Source organism: Apostichopus japonicus, chromosome 13 (genome assembly GCF_037975245.1).
Source record: "Apostichopus japonicus isolate 1M-3 chromosome 13, ASM3797524v1, whole genome shotgun sequence".
Classification (NCBI taxonomy): Eukaryota; Metazoa; Echinodermata; class Holothuroidea; order Aspidochirotida; family Stichopodidae; genus Apostichopus; species Apostichopus japonicus.
In genome coordinates, this window is record NC_092573.1 from 13,886,024 (window position 1) to 13,902,984 (window position 16,961).

At 40.0% G+C, this 16,961-nt stretch overlaps 1 protein-coding gene across 3 annotated transcripts in view; it reads left to right on the plus strand.

The window, feature by feature from the left end:
- LOC139978348 (uncharacterized) overlaps nt 1–16,961 on the plus strand; it is a 49,880-nt gene that overhangs the window by 29,470 nt on the left and 3,449 nt on the right. For all 3 annotated transcript variants that reach the window (XM_071988471.1, XM_071988472.1, XM_071988474.1), the window contains exons 2-5: nt 9,902–10,058; nt 10,586–10,724; nt 11,804–12,385; nt 13,178–13,318. In XM_071988471.1, the coding sequence (XP_071844572.1) occupies nt 9,902–10,058; nt 10,586–10,724; nt 11,804–12,385; nt 13,178–13,318 (1,019 nt within the window). The remainder of the gene's footprint in view (nt 1–9,901; nt 10,059–10,585; nt 10,725–11,803; nt 12,386–13,177; nt 13,319–16,961) is intronic.

Below are 16,961 nucleotides of genomic sequence, written 5' to 3' on the forward strand. Positions count from 1 at the left end.
GTGTAGTAGTGCCGTGTAGTAGTAGCGTGTAGTAGTAGCGTGTAGTAGTGCCGTGTAGTAGTACCGTGTAGTAGTAGCGTGTAGTAGTGCCGTGTAGTAGTGCCGTGTAGTAGTAGCGTGTAGTAGTAGCGTGTAGTAGTACCGTGTAGTAGTACCGTGTAGTAGTACCGTGTAGTAGTGCCGTGTAGTAGTACCGTGTAGTAGTATACCGTGTAGTAGTACCGGGTAGTAGTACCGTGTAGTAGTGCCGTGTAGTAGTAGCGTGTAGTAGTGCCGTGTAGTAGTGCCGTGTAGTAGTAGCGTGTAGTAGTGCCGTGTAGTAGTAGCGTGTAGTAGTACCGTGTAGTAGTACCGTGTAGTAGTACCGTGTAGTAGTACCGTGTAGTAGTGCCGTGTAGTAGTACCGTGTAGTAGTATACCGTGTAGTAGTACCGGGTAGTAGTACCGGGTAGTAGTGCCGTGTAGTAGTGCCGTGTAGTAGTGCCGTGTAGTAGTACTGTGTAGTAGTGCCGTGTAGTAGTGCCGTGTAGTAGTGCCGTGTAGTAGTGCCGTGTAGTAGTGCCGTGTAGTAGTGCCGTGTAGTAGTGCCGTGTAGTAGTAGCGTGTAGTAGTAGCGTGTAGTAGTAGCGTGTAGTAGTAGCGTGCAGTGGTACCGTGTAGTGGTACCGTGTAGTAGTATACCGTGTAGTAGTATACCGTGTAGTAGTACCGGGTAGTAGTACCGTGTAGTAGTGCCGTGTAGTAGTGCCGTGTAGTAGTGCCGTGTAGTAGTGCCGTGTAGTAGTAGCGTGTAGTAGTACCGTGTAGTAGTGCCGTGTAGTAGTGCCGTGTAGTAGTAGCGTGTAGTAGTGCCGTGTAGTAGTGCCGTGTAGTAGTAGCGTGTAGTAGTAGCGTGTAGTAGTAGCGTGTAGTAGTAGCGTGTAGTAGTATACCGTGTAGTAGTGCCGTGTAGTAGTACCGTGTAGTAGTATACCGTGTAGTAGTACCGGGTAGTAGTACCGGGTAGTAGTGCCGTGTAGTAGTGCCGTGTAGTAGTATCGTGTACTAGTGCCGTGTAGTAGTGCCGTGTAGTAGTGCCGTGTAGTAGTGCCGTGTAGTAGTGCCGTGTAGTAGTGCCGTGTAGTAGTAGCATGTAGTAGTAGCGTGTAGTAGTAGCGTGTAGTAGTAGCGTGTAGTAGTATACCGTGTAGTAGTATACCGTGTAGTAGTACCGGGTAGTAGTGCCGTGTAGTAGTGCCGTGTAGTAGTGCCGTGTAGTAGTGCCGTGTAGTAGTACCGTGTAGTAGTACCGTGTAGTAGTACCGTGTAGTAGTGCCGTGTAGTAGTACCGTGTAGTAGTATACCGTGTAGTAGTACCGGGTAGTAGTACCGGGTAGTAATGCCGTGTAGTAGTGCCGTGTAGTAGTAGCGTGTAGTAGTACTGTGTAGTAGTGCCGTGTAGTAGTGCCGTGTAGTAGTGCCGTGTAGTAGTGCCGTGTAGTAGTGCCGTGTAGTAGTGCCGTGTAGTAGTGCCGTGTAGTAGTAGCGTGTAGTAGTAGCGTGTAGTAGTAGCGTGTAGTAGTAGCGTGCAGTGGTACCGTGTAGTGGTACCGTGTAGTAGTATACCGTGTAGTAGTATACCGTGTAGTAGTACCGGGTAGTAGTACCGTGTAGTAGTGCCGTGTAGTAGTGCCGTGTAGTAGTGCCGTGTAGTAGTGCCGTGTAGTAGTAGCGTGTAGTAGTACCGTGTAGTAGTGCCGTGTAGTAGTGCCGTGTAGTAGTAGCGTGTAGTAGTGCCGTGTAGTAGTGCCGTGTAGTAGTAGCGTGTAGTAGTAGCGTGTAGTAGTAGCGTGTAGTAGTAGCGTGTAGTAGTATACCGTGTAGTAGTGCCGTGTAGTAGTACCGTGTAGTAGTATACCGTGTAGTAGTACCGGGTAGTAGTACCGGGTAGTAGTGCCGTGTAGTAGTGCCGTGTAGTAGTATCGTGTCCTAGTGCCGTGTAGTAGTGCCGTGTAGTAGTGCCGTGTAGTAGTGCCGTGTAGTAGTGCCGTGTAGTAGTGCCGTGTAGTAGTGCCGTGTAGTAGTAGCATGTAGTAGTAGCGTGTAGTAGTAGCGTGTAGTAGTAGCGTGTAGTAGTATACCGTGTAGTAGTATACCGTGTAGTAGTGCCGTGTAGTAGTACCGTGTAGTAGTAGCGTGTAGTAGTGCCGTGTAGTAGTGCCGTGTAGTAGTGCCGTGTAGTAGTACCGTGTAGTAGTACCGTGTAGTAGTGCCGTGTAGTAGTGCCGTGTAGTAGTGCCGTGTAGTAGTAGCGTGTAGTAGTGCCGTGTAGTAGTGCCGTGTAGTAGTAGCGTGTAGTAGTAGCGTGTAGTAGTACCGTGTAGTAGTACCGTGTAGTAGTGCCGTGTAGTAGTGCCGTGTAGTAGTACCGTGTAGTAGTATACCGTGTAGTAGTACCGGGTAGTAGTACCGGGTAGTAGTGCCGTGTAGTAGTGCCGTGTAGTAGTATCGTGTAGTAGTACCGTGTAGTAGTGCCGTGTAGTAGTGCCGTGTATTAGTGCCGTGTAGTAGTGCCGTGTAGTAGTATACCGTGTAGTAGTACCGGGTAGTAGTACCGGGTAGTAGTGCCGTGTAGTAGTGCCGTGTAGTAGTATCGTGTCCTAGTGCCGTGTAGTAGTGCCGTGTAGTAGTACCGTGTAGTAGTATACCGTGTAGTAGTACCGGGTAGTAGTACCGGGTAGTAGTGCCGTGTAGTAGTGCCGTGTAGTAGTATCGTGTCCTAGTGCCGTGTAGTAGTGCCGTGTAGTAGTGCCGTGTAGTAGTGCCGTGTAGTAGTGCCGTGTAGTAGTGCCGTGTAGTAGTGCCGTGTAGTAGTAGCATGTAGTAGTAGCGTGTAGTAGTAGCGTGTAGTAGTAGCGTGTAGTAGTATACCGTGTAGTAGTATACCGTGTAGTAGTACCGGGTAGTAGTACCGGGTAGTAGTGCCGTGTAGTAGTGCCGTGTAGTAGTATCGTGTCCTAGTGCCGTGTAGTAGTGCCGTGTAGTAGTGCCGTGTAGTAGTGCCGTGTAGTAGTGCCGTGTAGTAGTGCCGTGTAGTAGTGCCGTGTAGTAGTAGCATGTAGTAGTAGCGTGTAGTAGTAGCGTGTAGTAGTAGCGTGTAGTAGTATACCGTGTAGTAGTATACCGTGTAGTAGTGCCGTGTAGTAGTACCGTGTAGTAGTAGCGTGTAGTAGTGCCGTGTAGTAGTGCCGTGTAGTAGTGCCGTGTAGTAGTACCGTGTAGTAGTACCGTGTAGTAGTGCCGTGTAGTAGTGCCGTGTAGTAGTGCCGTGTAGTAGTAGCGTGTAGTAGTGCCGTGTAGTAGTGCCGTGTAGTAGTAGCGTGTAGTAGTAGCGTGTAGTAGTACCGTGTAGTAGTACCGTGTAGTAGTGCCGTGTAGTAGTGCCGTGTAGTAGTACCGTGTAGTAGTATACCGTGTAGTAGTACCGGGTAGTAGTACCGGGTAGTAGTGCCGTGTAGTAGTGCCGTGTAGTAGTATCGTGTAGTAGTACCGTGTAGTAGTGCCGTGTAGTAGTGCCGTGTATTAGTGCCGTGTAGTAGTGCCGTGTAGTAGTGCCGTGTAGTAGTAGCGTGTAGTAGTAGCGTGTAGTAGTACCGTGTAGTCGTACCGTGTAGTAGTACCGTGTAGTAGTATACCGTGTAGTAGTATACCGTGTAGTAGTACCGGGTAGTAGTACCGTGTAGTAGTGCCGTGTAGTAGTGCCGTGTAGTAGTGCCGGGTAGTAGTACCGTGTAGTAGTATACCGTGTAGTAGTACCGGGTAGTAGTACCGTGTAGTTGTACCGTGTAGTAGTACCGTGTAGTAGTACCGTGTAGTTGTGCCGTGTAGTAGTACCGTGTAGTAGTAGCGTGTAGTAGTAGCGTGTACCGTGTAGTAGTACCGTGTCTGGATCACAACCATTCAATATCCTATTTTTATAAAGGATGACGTCATGGTGACCTGAAGGTCATTCTTTCCTGTGTTTTAGACATTGACATCCTTATATCTAGTAACAATCGGAGATGTCCTTGGGAAGAACATAGGGTATAGCATACGCCTATTAAATGCCTCATTGACTTACACACTAAATCATAAAAGTAATGTGGGTCCAAATAGAGGTTCTCACTAGCTACACGCTACCCAGCCCTGGATAGATGACAAGTTGGCAATTCATGCATGGCACCATCAATTTTTTGCATCTTAACCATGCAGTTGTTTTGCTATGAGAGCCTGAAGTTGTCGTCACTTGTAAACAAATCTCTTTACTCCGTAGTAAACAATTTTCGTACTCTGCTCCTGCAGGGAGGGCTACAGTGGTCTAAAATTGCCTCAATTGACCGACTTTTTGCATCACATGTACTCCCCCATTCATGCTCTTCAACATCCAAATTCCTAATTGATAACATATCCAAAAAGTCGTTCTACTGCTGCTTTTGGCACTTTTCCTGCAAGAGAACACTTGATACGCTATTATAGTAGTGTGCATGGGGGAGGGAGTAGATCTGATTCGTTGATTTGTTGTTTGTTTGAGTGTTGACTATTGTTTGTAGCTGTGTCTGAGTTCGGAAGAGGGGATGACTATGAATGACAATAACGGTTATAGCAAGCCATGTGGGACAAACACCGCATATCCGCGTATTAATTTGAATAGATACAAAAGAAAGCTATAACAGTTGAAACATTGTCAGATTCCCCTACCAAATGCACAGACCAATGACCTGCCTGGACATGTCAATATACAATAACACTACAGCAGGTTAGAACACATAATAATAAAGCAATGACAATAATTGAGCAAATATTCGATTTTTTATAATATTATCATAGTGTAATTTTACATGATCATCGTGTAGACTCTTACATTACCATCGTATACACATTTTTTTCCAGTTTGCTTTTTATTCTTATAGGCTACAAAATCGGGTACACGTTGTCAGTCCGACACGTTTTCAGTCCGAAAATAAAATACACGTTTTTAGTCCGAAAAAACGAGTTTTCAGTCCGAAAAAACGTTTTTAGTCCGAAAATGAAAATCCACGTTCTCAGTCCGAAAAAACGAGTTTCAGTCCGACACGTTTTCAGTCCGAAAATAAATACACGTTTTCAGTCCGAGAATAAAATACACGTTTTCAGTCCGAAAAAACGAGTTTTCAGTCCGACACGTTCTCAGTCCGAAAATAAAATCCACTTTCTCATAAAATCCACGTTCTCAGTCGGAGCTTAAATATATACTGTTCATTATATATATAGGCCTATATATTATTAAATTATCATATATATATATATATATATATATATGAGTTGTCTGGCGATCGCTTTAACGCGTGAAACTCCGAGTTACAACTACTAGTGTTCCACGAGTCTCAACTAGTATCAACATATATATATATATATAGTTATATATATATATATATAGTTATATATATAGTTATATATATAGTTATATAGTTATATATGTTGTTTCGGATAGAATAAGCTGAGGAAAAGGTGAAGAAAGTGTTTTCCCTCAGTATGCTGTTTGCTAATTAATTTTTATACTCATATCCAGGTCTCGCATAAACCCCATGGGAGTCCGTGCACGGTTGGGGGGGGGCGGGGATAACCATTCCCTACATGCGCATGTATACGTTACGTTCGATTTATATCTGTAAATCTGTAAATGTTTACCTGCATCTCATAAAATTTGATTCGCTGTTCTTTTTATGTAGGTAACATTGAAAACGATATAATTAACATATATGTTCAGTGACGGGATACAATATTGAAAATAAATCTTTATTTGCACATAATAAATTATGTTCGTTACAAGTATATATGAGGACGCGATAACTTTTAATAATATTTTAATACCTACTTCTTTCTTTTTCTTTCTGGAATACACACGTCTACGCGGAAATATTATATTCAAAACTGAAATAATTAGTCATATGATATAAACCATTTAGACACTTTCAAAATTAATCATCAAAAAAGATGATTTGTTTCTAAAAGATCTTTCTACATTTTCCTTCAAAATTTGCTTTGTATACCGTATATCGGCCATACTGAACCTTGCTCATTTGTATTAATAATAGGCATATATGCAAAGCAGTGATAAAGCCATATGACGAAAAAAAATATCAATATGGAATTAGGAAAATTCTAAGAATAGATATATTTACATCAAAGTATATTTACAATGCTTGTGGTGATAATAATAAAAAAAATGTAATAATCTAAAGAGACAGCAGAAAACCTCCCCGTTTATACCGTATTATGTTGAGTTTTGAAGTTGAGTTATATTGCCTGTTGAATTACTTGAATGGCCAATATATATGAACATTTCTGTCTCAATAGATACATCTTACTGAGAGAACAAAGGCCGCACACATGAGTTTGAAATCGATTATCTCTAAACACCATAAAAGACAATTAAAAGGAATAACAAAGGGTTTCTTATCGTCATGTGTTTCTTTAAACTGATCATTGTGTACAAATTATCAATCTTGATAGAAGCAACCACGGCTTCAAAATTCTACAATATTAAAAAAAAAAAAAGTCGCTCGCTTCAAGATTATTACTACCTCATAAAAAAATCATAGCCCGAGTTTAGTTCATTTTGTGCGATTACTGATTTTTAATTGTTCCTCTTGTAAATATATAAGACGAAATGAACCATAATCCTCGGCTCCTCGGTCGAAGAGTCTTGTCAAGTCAAACTTAAATTAACGTTACGTTTATAAATGAATCAAGCTTGCCAGTGTTTAACGACAAGGCTTTCTTATAGCCTTTTCTGAATTGCATACAAGATGTCGGTTGTATTATTGCTGATACGTATTGTAGAAGATGTAGAAAAAAGTATCGTATATGAACAAGATTATCGAGTTCGAGGGCGAGGGGGATATAAGAGGGTGAGGAGGGGGTGAGGGGTGTAAGAGGGGAGAAGGGGGTGAGGGGGTGCACGAGGCCGAGAAGGGGTGAGGGAGTGTCCAAAATTACATCAGTTAAATGTTTGCTTTATAATCATTGCATTTAGAGGTCTAGTTATGATCACATTTTCAAACGTTCACGCCCCACCCTCCACCGTATAATAATAATAATAATAATAATAATAATAATAATAATATCCCTGCTCCTAGTATCCCTGCTCCTAGTAGAATGTGTCCAATTGTAAAAATAACAATTTACCTAGTTTGACGTCAGGTCTACGAGTCTATGTGTGAGTCTGAAGGTTCAGTTTATGGATGGGGGGCGCGGGGGTGACTTCCAAGGGCAGTGGTACACTTAACTTTGGTATGAAGGGGAAAACCACAAAATCACCTAAAACTGCCCCAACAAAGTGGACCTTCTGTGCATTTTGTACTACATATTCAAGTATTTGAATGTTGTTTTATTAAATTGCAAAAAAATATATATATATATATATATATATATATATATATATATATACATATATTTTGTTGTTGCAATTTTTGCAATGCTACGACTCATAATTGACAAATAAGGAGTAAAGTTTTAGAAAATATATTGAGACCTTCGTCAGCAATACTTGGCAGTCGTTTGAAAAGTACAAAATGTAACACAATGAAAGTATGACGCTAGGTAAGTGTAAATTGCATTGATGGAATTAGAACCAAATAAACCATGACTATACAGGAAGCAGATTAAGGAGCAAAGAACGGATTACATACGTTTGTAACTGATAGTTGTTAAGGGGTCCCAAGTATTTGTTGAGGCCGGCGATGTGAGACATAAAACGAAAGATTCAATCGATTTCTTTACTATCAGTTCGGGCTGTCACCGTTTATTGGTGGTATTATGGCATTAAAACTGCATGCTTTCATTTTCGGACTGAAAACGTGTATTTCATTTTCGGACTGAAAACGTGTATTTCATTTTCGGACTGAAAACGTGTATTTTATTTTCGGACTGAAAACTTGTCGGACTGAAAACTTGTCGGACTGAGGGGTGTACCCCACAAAATCACGATACATGGTTTCCTACATTTACTCCCTGTTCAAACTCGTTAACAGTTATTGGTTTTCAATACCCTGCATTTTACGCCATTTTTTTTTTGTTGGAGAAAAATATAAGCGGGTGAATTATTAATTACCTGATGTTATGACTGTGACATTGCAACTTAATAGCGTTACGGGCTAACATAGGCATCAAAATGCAAATGACTTTGGATTCTGAGGTATATGAAACGAAAAAAATCAACAGCAACTAAAAAGCAAAATAAGTCATCATTTGATTGCCTCACTACTCTTGTGTACGGGTGTGTTGGGTTGCAGGTTTTAACATTTCGGCAACCACAAGAGAGGGTAAAAGGTCATTTGTCGCCGACACTCTATTCAAGGTTCCAAACTACAGAATGCTGAGGGTGACGAAATGCATTAGTGTCCCGCCCTCCTCCCCGGGTACACATGTGAATTTACGTCCTTATTTTCTGTTAAGTACAACAATTCGACTGCAAAGTTTTCTTCTTTAATCATATGGATGAGTGTTTCCTACTTTCCTACTTATTTTTTACTGATGGTGGATCTGTAATACCACAATTGCCTTCGCATGGTAATGGATATACCGCATGTGGTCGATTTGCCTTTTTTTTGGTGTGTGGAAAAAGTCACTCAAGCAAGTACCTGGGCACGAAACCCAATCAACCAAACGACTGATCCGCTTTTGAAACCCTAATCCCCTTTCATCGAGACTTTGACTGCATGTGTGATCATCGTCAGATGTGTATCACGATCCCACTAGAAGGGGAACAGATACCTCATATGATAATTAGCCAAAAGGGCAGAGAAGCGATTGATGTGTCATATCACAAAACATACTACGTACGACAAGTGGTCGATTTACTTTCTACTCAACATCTGCATTTTCCCATCTATACCTAACTACACATTGGAACGTTTAAGCACTGCGCCCTCGCTCCCGAGACACCGCCCACTTACACCTCCTTCCGAATCTACCACCCAGGATGAAAACTACATAATTTTGTTAGCAAGATTTGCTTAGCATTTTTCGACCATATTTTACCGTTTTGGGGAATTTATGTCTGGTTTATTGAAGGCGATTTACAGCTTTCTCTAAGGTGTAATGATCTATAGGTATAGGTTAAGTATATATACCAATTTTGTATATTTGTGACAGTTGCGAAAACTGTCACTTTAAAGTTAGATAAAATAAAACTGTTAGCAAACTGCTTATCCACTATAGAGAGCCTGTTTAGGAGAATGTGTAAAAGTTAGTTGGCCTGACGTTTCGATCCTAACAGGATCTCTTTGTGTTCCCCATGTCTGTATTCTGTGCATGTTTTTCGGTCCCTTCTGTTATTGTTACTTGTCATTATAGCCTTTGAAGAAGATCATGCTAGGATCGAAACGTCAGGCCAACTTACTTTTACAGATTAAATTTAGCACAGACAGCAACAATTTCACGCAATAACACTTGCATTCATACCAAATGTTACGTGAGTGTTAATAACGACGGTGTTCTGACATGGGCTGTAGTGTAAAACTGTCTTTCGCTGGTTCGATATCCTTGGATCGTTGCTCTCAGAACGTTTGAACGTTGCCGCGTTTGTTTATTCGGTATTACGGTACTTTTACGTTCATAAAATTCAGATATTTTACAGAACGGGGAACGAACGTTAACTAAACATTAGCAAACGATGAATGCAAATGCTAAATAACTGTTCACGTTATTTCAACCTTACATTTTATTAAATATTATAAACACGGCGTGCCATAGTTATATTACTTCGACACTGCACCTTTAATTTACGTTGTTTTTAGTTGATAACAGTGAATATAGTTGTTGTTAAATCATTCTCACATTTAACAACAGTTTGAATTTTACTGTAAAGTCATCTCATCTCATTTTGTTTTTTTCTTTCCAGATATTGTGCAACTCTCGATTTTACTGCCATGGAGGACTCTAAATTCGATATCTGTGTAATTGGTGGCGGTCTTTGGGGTTCTGCTGCGGCCAGATATATCTCCCAGCGTGATCACATAAAGGTCTGTCTTATCGGACCAAAGGAACCAGGAGTTGATGTAAGTTAAAACATACTTCTGGTTGCCAACCCTGGCAAGAAGAAAATGCTAAAAACCAGGGAAATATCACGGGCCCTTTATCTTTCTGTTAGTTACTGTGTGTGTGTGGGGGGGGGGGGGGAGGGGCTGAGGGACCTTTAGAAATAGCATTATATTTGCATTTCCCAGCCTTGTATATATTGTTCTGTTTCTATTTTCTTGGACCGATATACTCTTTGTTAGTGATTGGTAGAGCTTATGGATTATTTTAAAGATTTTACAGTTGAAGTTAGGTGATGGTCAGTTACTTTAAGTTTTGTTGTATTAAAGTCTGCGAAAGTCGTTAAGTGTTCCATATGTATTGTTTTGTTATATCAGCCATTCGAATTGGGAATTGTACATAAATGTCAATAAGTTGATTTCTTACTATATCTTTCTATCGATATTAATTATGTTGGTAAAGAAGATTTCGTTCTGCTAAATGGTCTTATTATTGTGTTTGTTTCATTGTTTCTTTATTTGTGTCTTTGTTTGCTTGCTTGCTTTAGGAGTACCAAAACGCAAATGTTCTTGGATCTCATTATGACGAAGGCAGAATTGCATGTCAATTCGAACAGCCAGGAACTATTTGGCCAGTTTTAACCCACCGATCTATTTGTAGTTTTCGCCATCTTGAAACACTCTCTGGTAAGAACATCAAACATAGTATTACATTTATGAAAAAGCATTCAATTTGATAATTGTCTCTCTTACGCCTCGTCCAAGCCCTATTCGCTGAAGGCATGAACCAAATAATTTCGGCAAATGGAGTTTTCGCAGAACTGTAGTCAAGGCTATGGTGGTGCGGTAGGGACAGAAGAGAGTGTTTTTGGGAGGGGGGGGGGGGAGGGGGCAGGGGTGAAGTTCCACTGACGTTTAAGGAATTTAAAAGTTCTTTTGGAAGATGTCGATTGCTGCCATTCTCAGTAGTGATAATTAGCTCGTGTACGTCACTGTTATACAACTGTATACTCAATCAATCAATCAATAACGCCCAGCCAATTGCTGGTTAGCTGAATCAATATATTTATAATACCAATGACACCTTCATTCATTATAGTAAAAACGGTCTAGTCTCGGCATATCTGCTATTTGAAGTGTGTTAAGTTAAGTTTACTCAACCGTTTATTTTTGCTTTGAAGATTAGGCTAACAACAAGTTCTGAAGATTTTTTTGTTCGTGTTCGATTTTCATAATTGTCATAAGTTTGTATACTTAATACTGTGATGAGAAATAAGACTGCAGTGACGCTTGAAAATAAACCTTACCTAAAGTTACCTCGAGTTGACGGTAGTTTCTGTTCAGGCATTTTCCACAGCGAGAGAAAGTTACAGGTCAAACACAAAATAAAAACATTGTGGCTTGATCTACACCGTAACACAATCAAGCTTCTATCTTTCGTTATTCGCATTTCTGTTTGTGGGTTCCAGTTGGGTTTTTGGTGGTTGTTGTACAGACTGGGATTGTGTTTGGTTCTGTTGACCTTTGGTCCGTGTCCGTTTTCTTTGCACGTAAAAAGCACTTCTCGGCCATTTTATCTAACATCATGTGTAGTATATGTTCCCTTTCGAGGGGAATGGTGATACACACCCGACGATGATCACACAGTCACAGTCCCGATGCAAGGGGACTGGGGTTGAGAGTGGATCTGTCGTTTGTTTTTCGTGCCCAAGTTCTTTCCTGGGTGACTTTTCTTAAACAGTATCTTTTCGTTTTTCCATGTGCAGGTATAAACTTTTTCTCCGAAGTAGGCTCATTAATATGCCGTGAGGAAGGAAGTAACTTTTGTGAAGATGTTGAAAAGTTATCTCAAGAATTAGGTTTCGATATCACCATCTGTACGGCTAAAGAATTGAACCATTTATTTCCAGCAGTGAAAACTCGTCCGTTTAGGAAGTATTGGTATGCAAAAAACAGCTCCGGATACATTTCACCAAGGTCATTAATATCAGCTCAACAAAAAGTGGCAGCGTCACAAGGCTGTCGCATAGTGACTGACACAGTTTTAACGGTCAACGAGACGCTGCGAATGGGACAAAAGGTCATTTACGTTCGAACGAAAACTGGACAAGAAATGTACGCGAATAAGGTACTACTATGTACCGGTGCCTTTACAAACTTTTACGACATTTTACCGGAAAGTATGAAGTTGGATTTAGTGCCTTGTTCGGAAATGGTAGTCAAAGTTGAGATTGAAAGTAAAATAGCCGAAGACAAGTTTGGGGATTTGCCGCCTTTACTCTGTGAGAACGGAGTATCACCTGATCTCTGTGATTTCTATCTGCTGCCACCAATTAAATATCCAAACGGTGAGAAGCATATGAAATTGTAAAAATAATTAATTGTGTTGACATGTGCTTTGGGTGTTGATATGATAAAGGTAGGGGGGGGGGGTATACATATATATGGAATGTATGTGTATCAAGTGGTTTGACAATCAAGTGGTTTGACAATAAAAGATATACAATAAATTATTAAAGATCAACACACCAGAAAAATTCCATTTAACATGTTTTGTTCATCAGGCGAAGGAAGCTATTGAACCCCAGACCTTCGTGTCACATAAATTAGTTATATATATATAGCATCAAGATAAACAGGGGGATTAATAATGACGCCACTACTACGCACATTACAAGAGGCGTAACATCTGCCTTAGGCATTCAACCAAACTTTGCAGTGCATTTGACAAACTCGTTTTTTTCGTCGTTCAAAACAAGCAGATTATTGCGCGTCCACCGCCTGAACCCTTCAAGTAACACACATCATGTGACACATCATCGGCATATAACATGTACTTCAAACCATGAGGAGTATAAATATATATATATAGCCTATATATATATAGCCTATATATATAGCCTATATATATATATAGCCTATATATATATATAGCCTATATATATAGCCTATATAGCCTATATATATATATATATATATATATATATATATATATATATATATATATATATATATATCAATCGATAACCCCCAAATCACCTGTTAAACCTTTGGCAAGGAAAATCTGCATAACCAGCCAGTCTGCTATAAGTTGTTTGACAATTTCTACTTTTCCCCCTGTTTTTCATAACCTGTTATAGGTAAAGTTTACTTCAAGTTGGGCCACGGTGAAGACTTCTGCGTTGGATTACATACTTTAGAAGATATCAGAAGTTGGTATTGCAACAAAGGAAATGCCTGGCTTGGTCAAATCTTGGTGAAGTTATTCAACAGTGCCATAGGTAAACATTTCAACGTATCACTTTCCTTCATTATGCAAATAAAACAACGTCACTTTACAAGGTCTAAGTTAATTTGCTATGGTATTAATAATTGTCAATTTTACGTCGCCAATACCTCCACCTCTCCATCCCTCCATACTCACCTCATGCAAACAATGTCCAAAGAAATATGTGTCGTGACCATGTATATATGTATACTTTTACGGGTAGGGTGGCAGCATTGCTCTTTAGGATAATCCTCTGTTTGGAACTCGAACATTCAGGAACCTTCAAACTTTAGACGGCGACGTCGACAGCAGCCATGAGCCTCCATGATTTTATAAAGTAGAGGGTCATGTGGCCCTGCGGTCATGTAGCCCTGCGGTCATGTAGGGGGAAGAGGTAGGGGTTCTCCTCCAGATTTCTTTTTAAAAGATGAAAAAAGGGTGCATTCTGAGGCATATTTAGACTATAAAGTAGGTGTATTATTAGATCTTAACGCAAGATAGTGCTAATTAATGCTTTTTGTTTTATGTGAGTCTGGTAGGGTTGGGCGATATTTGCTTTTTAACGTCACGATAAATAGTTCAAAAATTATCGCGATATTTCGATAATTACGATAATTTTTCCTTGTTGTTTTTAGTGTGTTCGCAAACACACTAAAAACAACTGCCGATTTACCACCGGTGTTTTCGCGCAGCGAACACACCAACCCCTGTTGCGTGCGAGCATAATGGCGTGGGGTCAAGGGGCCCGCCTTAGGGCCCCAGTGGGGTTAAGGGATGGAACCCCTTGTGCGGGGTCCAGGGGCGAAGGCCCCGGAAAATTTTAGTATTTTTGCGTGTCTGGCGATAACAAACTCGCAGTTGAGGATTCAAAGTACTAACAACTTTTTGAATATAAATTGTCACGAAACTGATGAAAATTTGAAAATGACAAGTTAGAGTAGCTATATTATGTGATAAAATGAAAAGAGATTTAATCTGTCTTACAATCTTTAAAAAGTTTAACTTACAAAACTGACGATATTATGAAAGAAACTGTGTTCGACAAAGCCCCATTTCTAGACTGCCTAACAATGAAAAGCGTGCGCTATACGTACATCAGTTTACAAGTTAACTGCAGTGTTTACCCCTACTTAAATATCACGGTAGGCTACTGTACATGTGCTGCGGATTTTCCCAGGTAAATTGCCAAACAACCCCCCTAACACCTGTTTGTTAACATTTTTGGCACGTGTCCAAAAAACTTTTTATGGAGTAAACTATTTTGACTCCACTCTAGAATTAATTAGGTCAGTCAGTAAAGGATCTGTGAAGTTATGCGAAATATTATTTTAGACGTTTAAGAAAATTTATATCCCCGTAACATTAAGGTAGGTAAAACCATGGAGGTAAAAACACACCTCAAGCCAACCGACTCATCCGCATGAACAAAACAATATGTTCCCCATGATACACGAGGCACAGTCTATACCATACAGACAGCACGATATCAAGGCCCCAGTAGCTACAGTATGGCCATCTTTATGAAAGTATATCTTGCAATCCCATGTTTTAGGCCATTTGGCATTATTAACTAAATGCTAAATATTGTTTCCATGTCCTTGTAGAAAACGTCAACTTCGCAAAATACAATTAGTTGTGTTTTTGTTGTTACGTGAGATTCGTAACCAACGAAGTGGTTAGGCTATGTACTATACTCCTAACTATGGTAGGATATTTTTTTTTCCTTTTTTTGTGGAAATTCTAGAAAATACTTTCTCTTTCCCCCGCTTAACAGCAGATGTGGTCGTATGGTTTATTCATAAATGGGTGTACTAGAGCCTTGTTTACATGACATTTGTTGCATTTAGCACGATATGCCAGTTTCGCGTGAATTTTTCGAAAGTATTTTGCTCGATCTTTCGTAAAATTTGAAAGGTGTACCAACTTAATGTTCGTGCACATTTGGTAATTTCTCTACTGATTTTCGAGGTTTTTTATACAGTTAATGTTGTAAAGGACGGGTTTTTTACGAAGTTCAAAAGTCAGTAAATGAAGTTGATAAACTTTATTTTGTTTCAACTTCCTTAACCATGGAATGCTAGAATAAACATTTACACATAAAACGGAGAAAGGATAATCGCATTTTTATCCACACTTATTTCAAATTTCTTTCACAAGAAATTATCGTCATTTGTTCAATCCTCAAAAAATATCGTCTTGAAAAAAAATTATCGCGATAATAATAATTTTCGATATATCGCCCAACCCTAGAGTCTGGTGGAATCAATAACTTGTTTCCTCATTATACTTTGCTTAATAGTGCTATATTCGAACTCAATATCCCTCATTAGTGGCGGATGGGAATTTTTAAAAACACATTAAAAATGCTAGATTATTTATGTTTAGGTACACGAATGTACAAAGGGCCTAGCTCACCTTCCCTGGAAAGAGAGGAACTTGTCAACCCTTCGATACACTAGCCGTGTTGTGAGGAGGGAGAGAGAGAGAGAGTGGGGGGGGGGGGGGAGCAGTATTAAATTTAAAAAAACTATAAAATTAGTATTTGCAAATGAAGCCTGGGATGGTTTTCTCTGTTTATGGTTTGGCTCTCTACGTTACTGAATATGAAGTTATTAATACATCCTTTGATATCGCTCTTTTTGTGCTGATTTTGATGTTTTATAAAACTAACCCTATATCATATGAAAATACCCACAAGGATTTTTTTTAATATATAGGTCGTTTTGATAAAATTTTCTTTCATGTTGCTTTTCCTTTGTGATTAATGTAAGAAATATTGAAAATAGCTTTGCATGGATTCCTTATTTACTCGTCTTTGAAAATTCATTTGGTGGAAACAAAACTAGAAGGTTCTTATCGGTTTCAAAAATGGCAAATCTTATGATAATGGATAGTACTCTGTAGGTTTAATAAACTCATCGAAACGCTGTTTTAAACCAGTCATCAGTATCGGGCCCCAACTGTGCTAGAAAATCACATAATGGTCAATTAGACTCCAACTTCGATATCGTGAGACATTTTATTGAATTCTCTAATATGAACACATTTGTAATGTAACCTTTGGCGTCAATATGACCGATGATTTTTCCCCCACACAAATGGTAGTGTATGAACGGGTGTTAATGCTATCGCTGGATGCACTCGGGCTCCGCCCTCGTGCATCGCTTGCATTACCCCCCGATCGTGCATTAATCCTGTGAGTAACGCACGCTAGACCGTTGATTAACCCCTTATATACAACAGTCGATAAACTGTTTACAACAGTCGTTTACTGTTTACAACAGTCGATAAACAGGAGTGTTAGATCAGTGGTTAACGCCGGTGCCTTTCAATCATAAGGTCCCGAGTTCGAGTCACTCCAAGATTAATGTATGTCGTCCAGTTACAGCGTTGTTGACAATTGACAATTCATAATCATGGACGTTAAATATGAATCTAAGAGGTGCCTTAGTATACTCTTTGTATATTCTCAGTCATGTTTACGTAGACTTCTATTATCGGCTTCCGCAATTTTACCACGAAACCCGTAGCAGCTCGAACGGATACATTCATGATTCATACATACCTGTCTAATAAGTAGACAGCACCTTGGCCGACTGAATGCGACCAGACTCAAGTCGACTGTCCCAACTAGCTTCGGCGATAGTCGTCAAAAC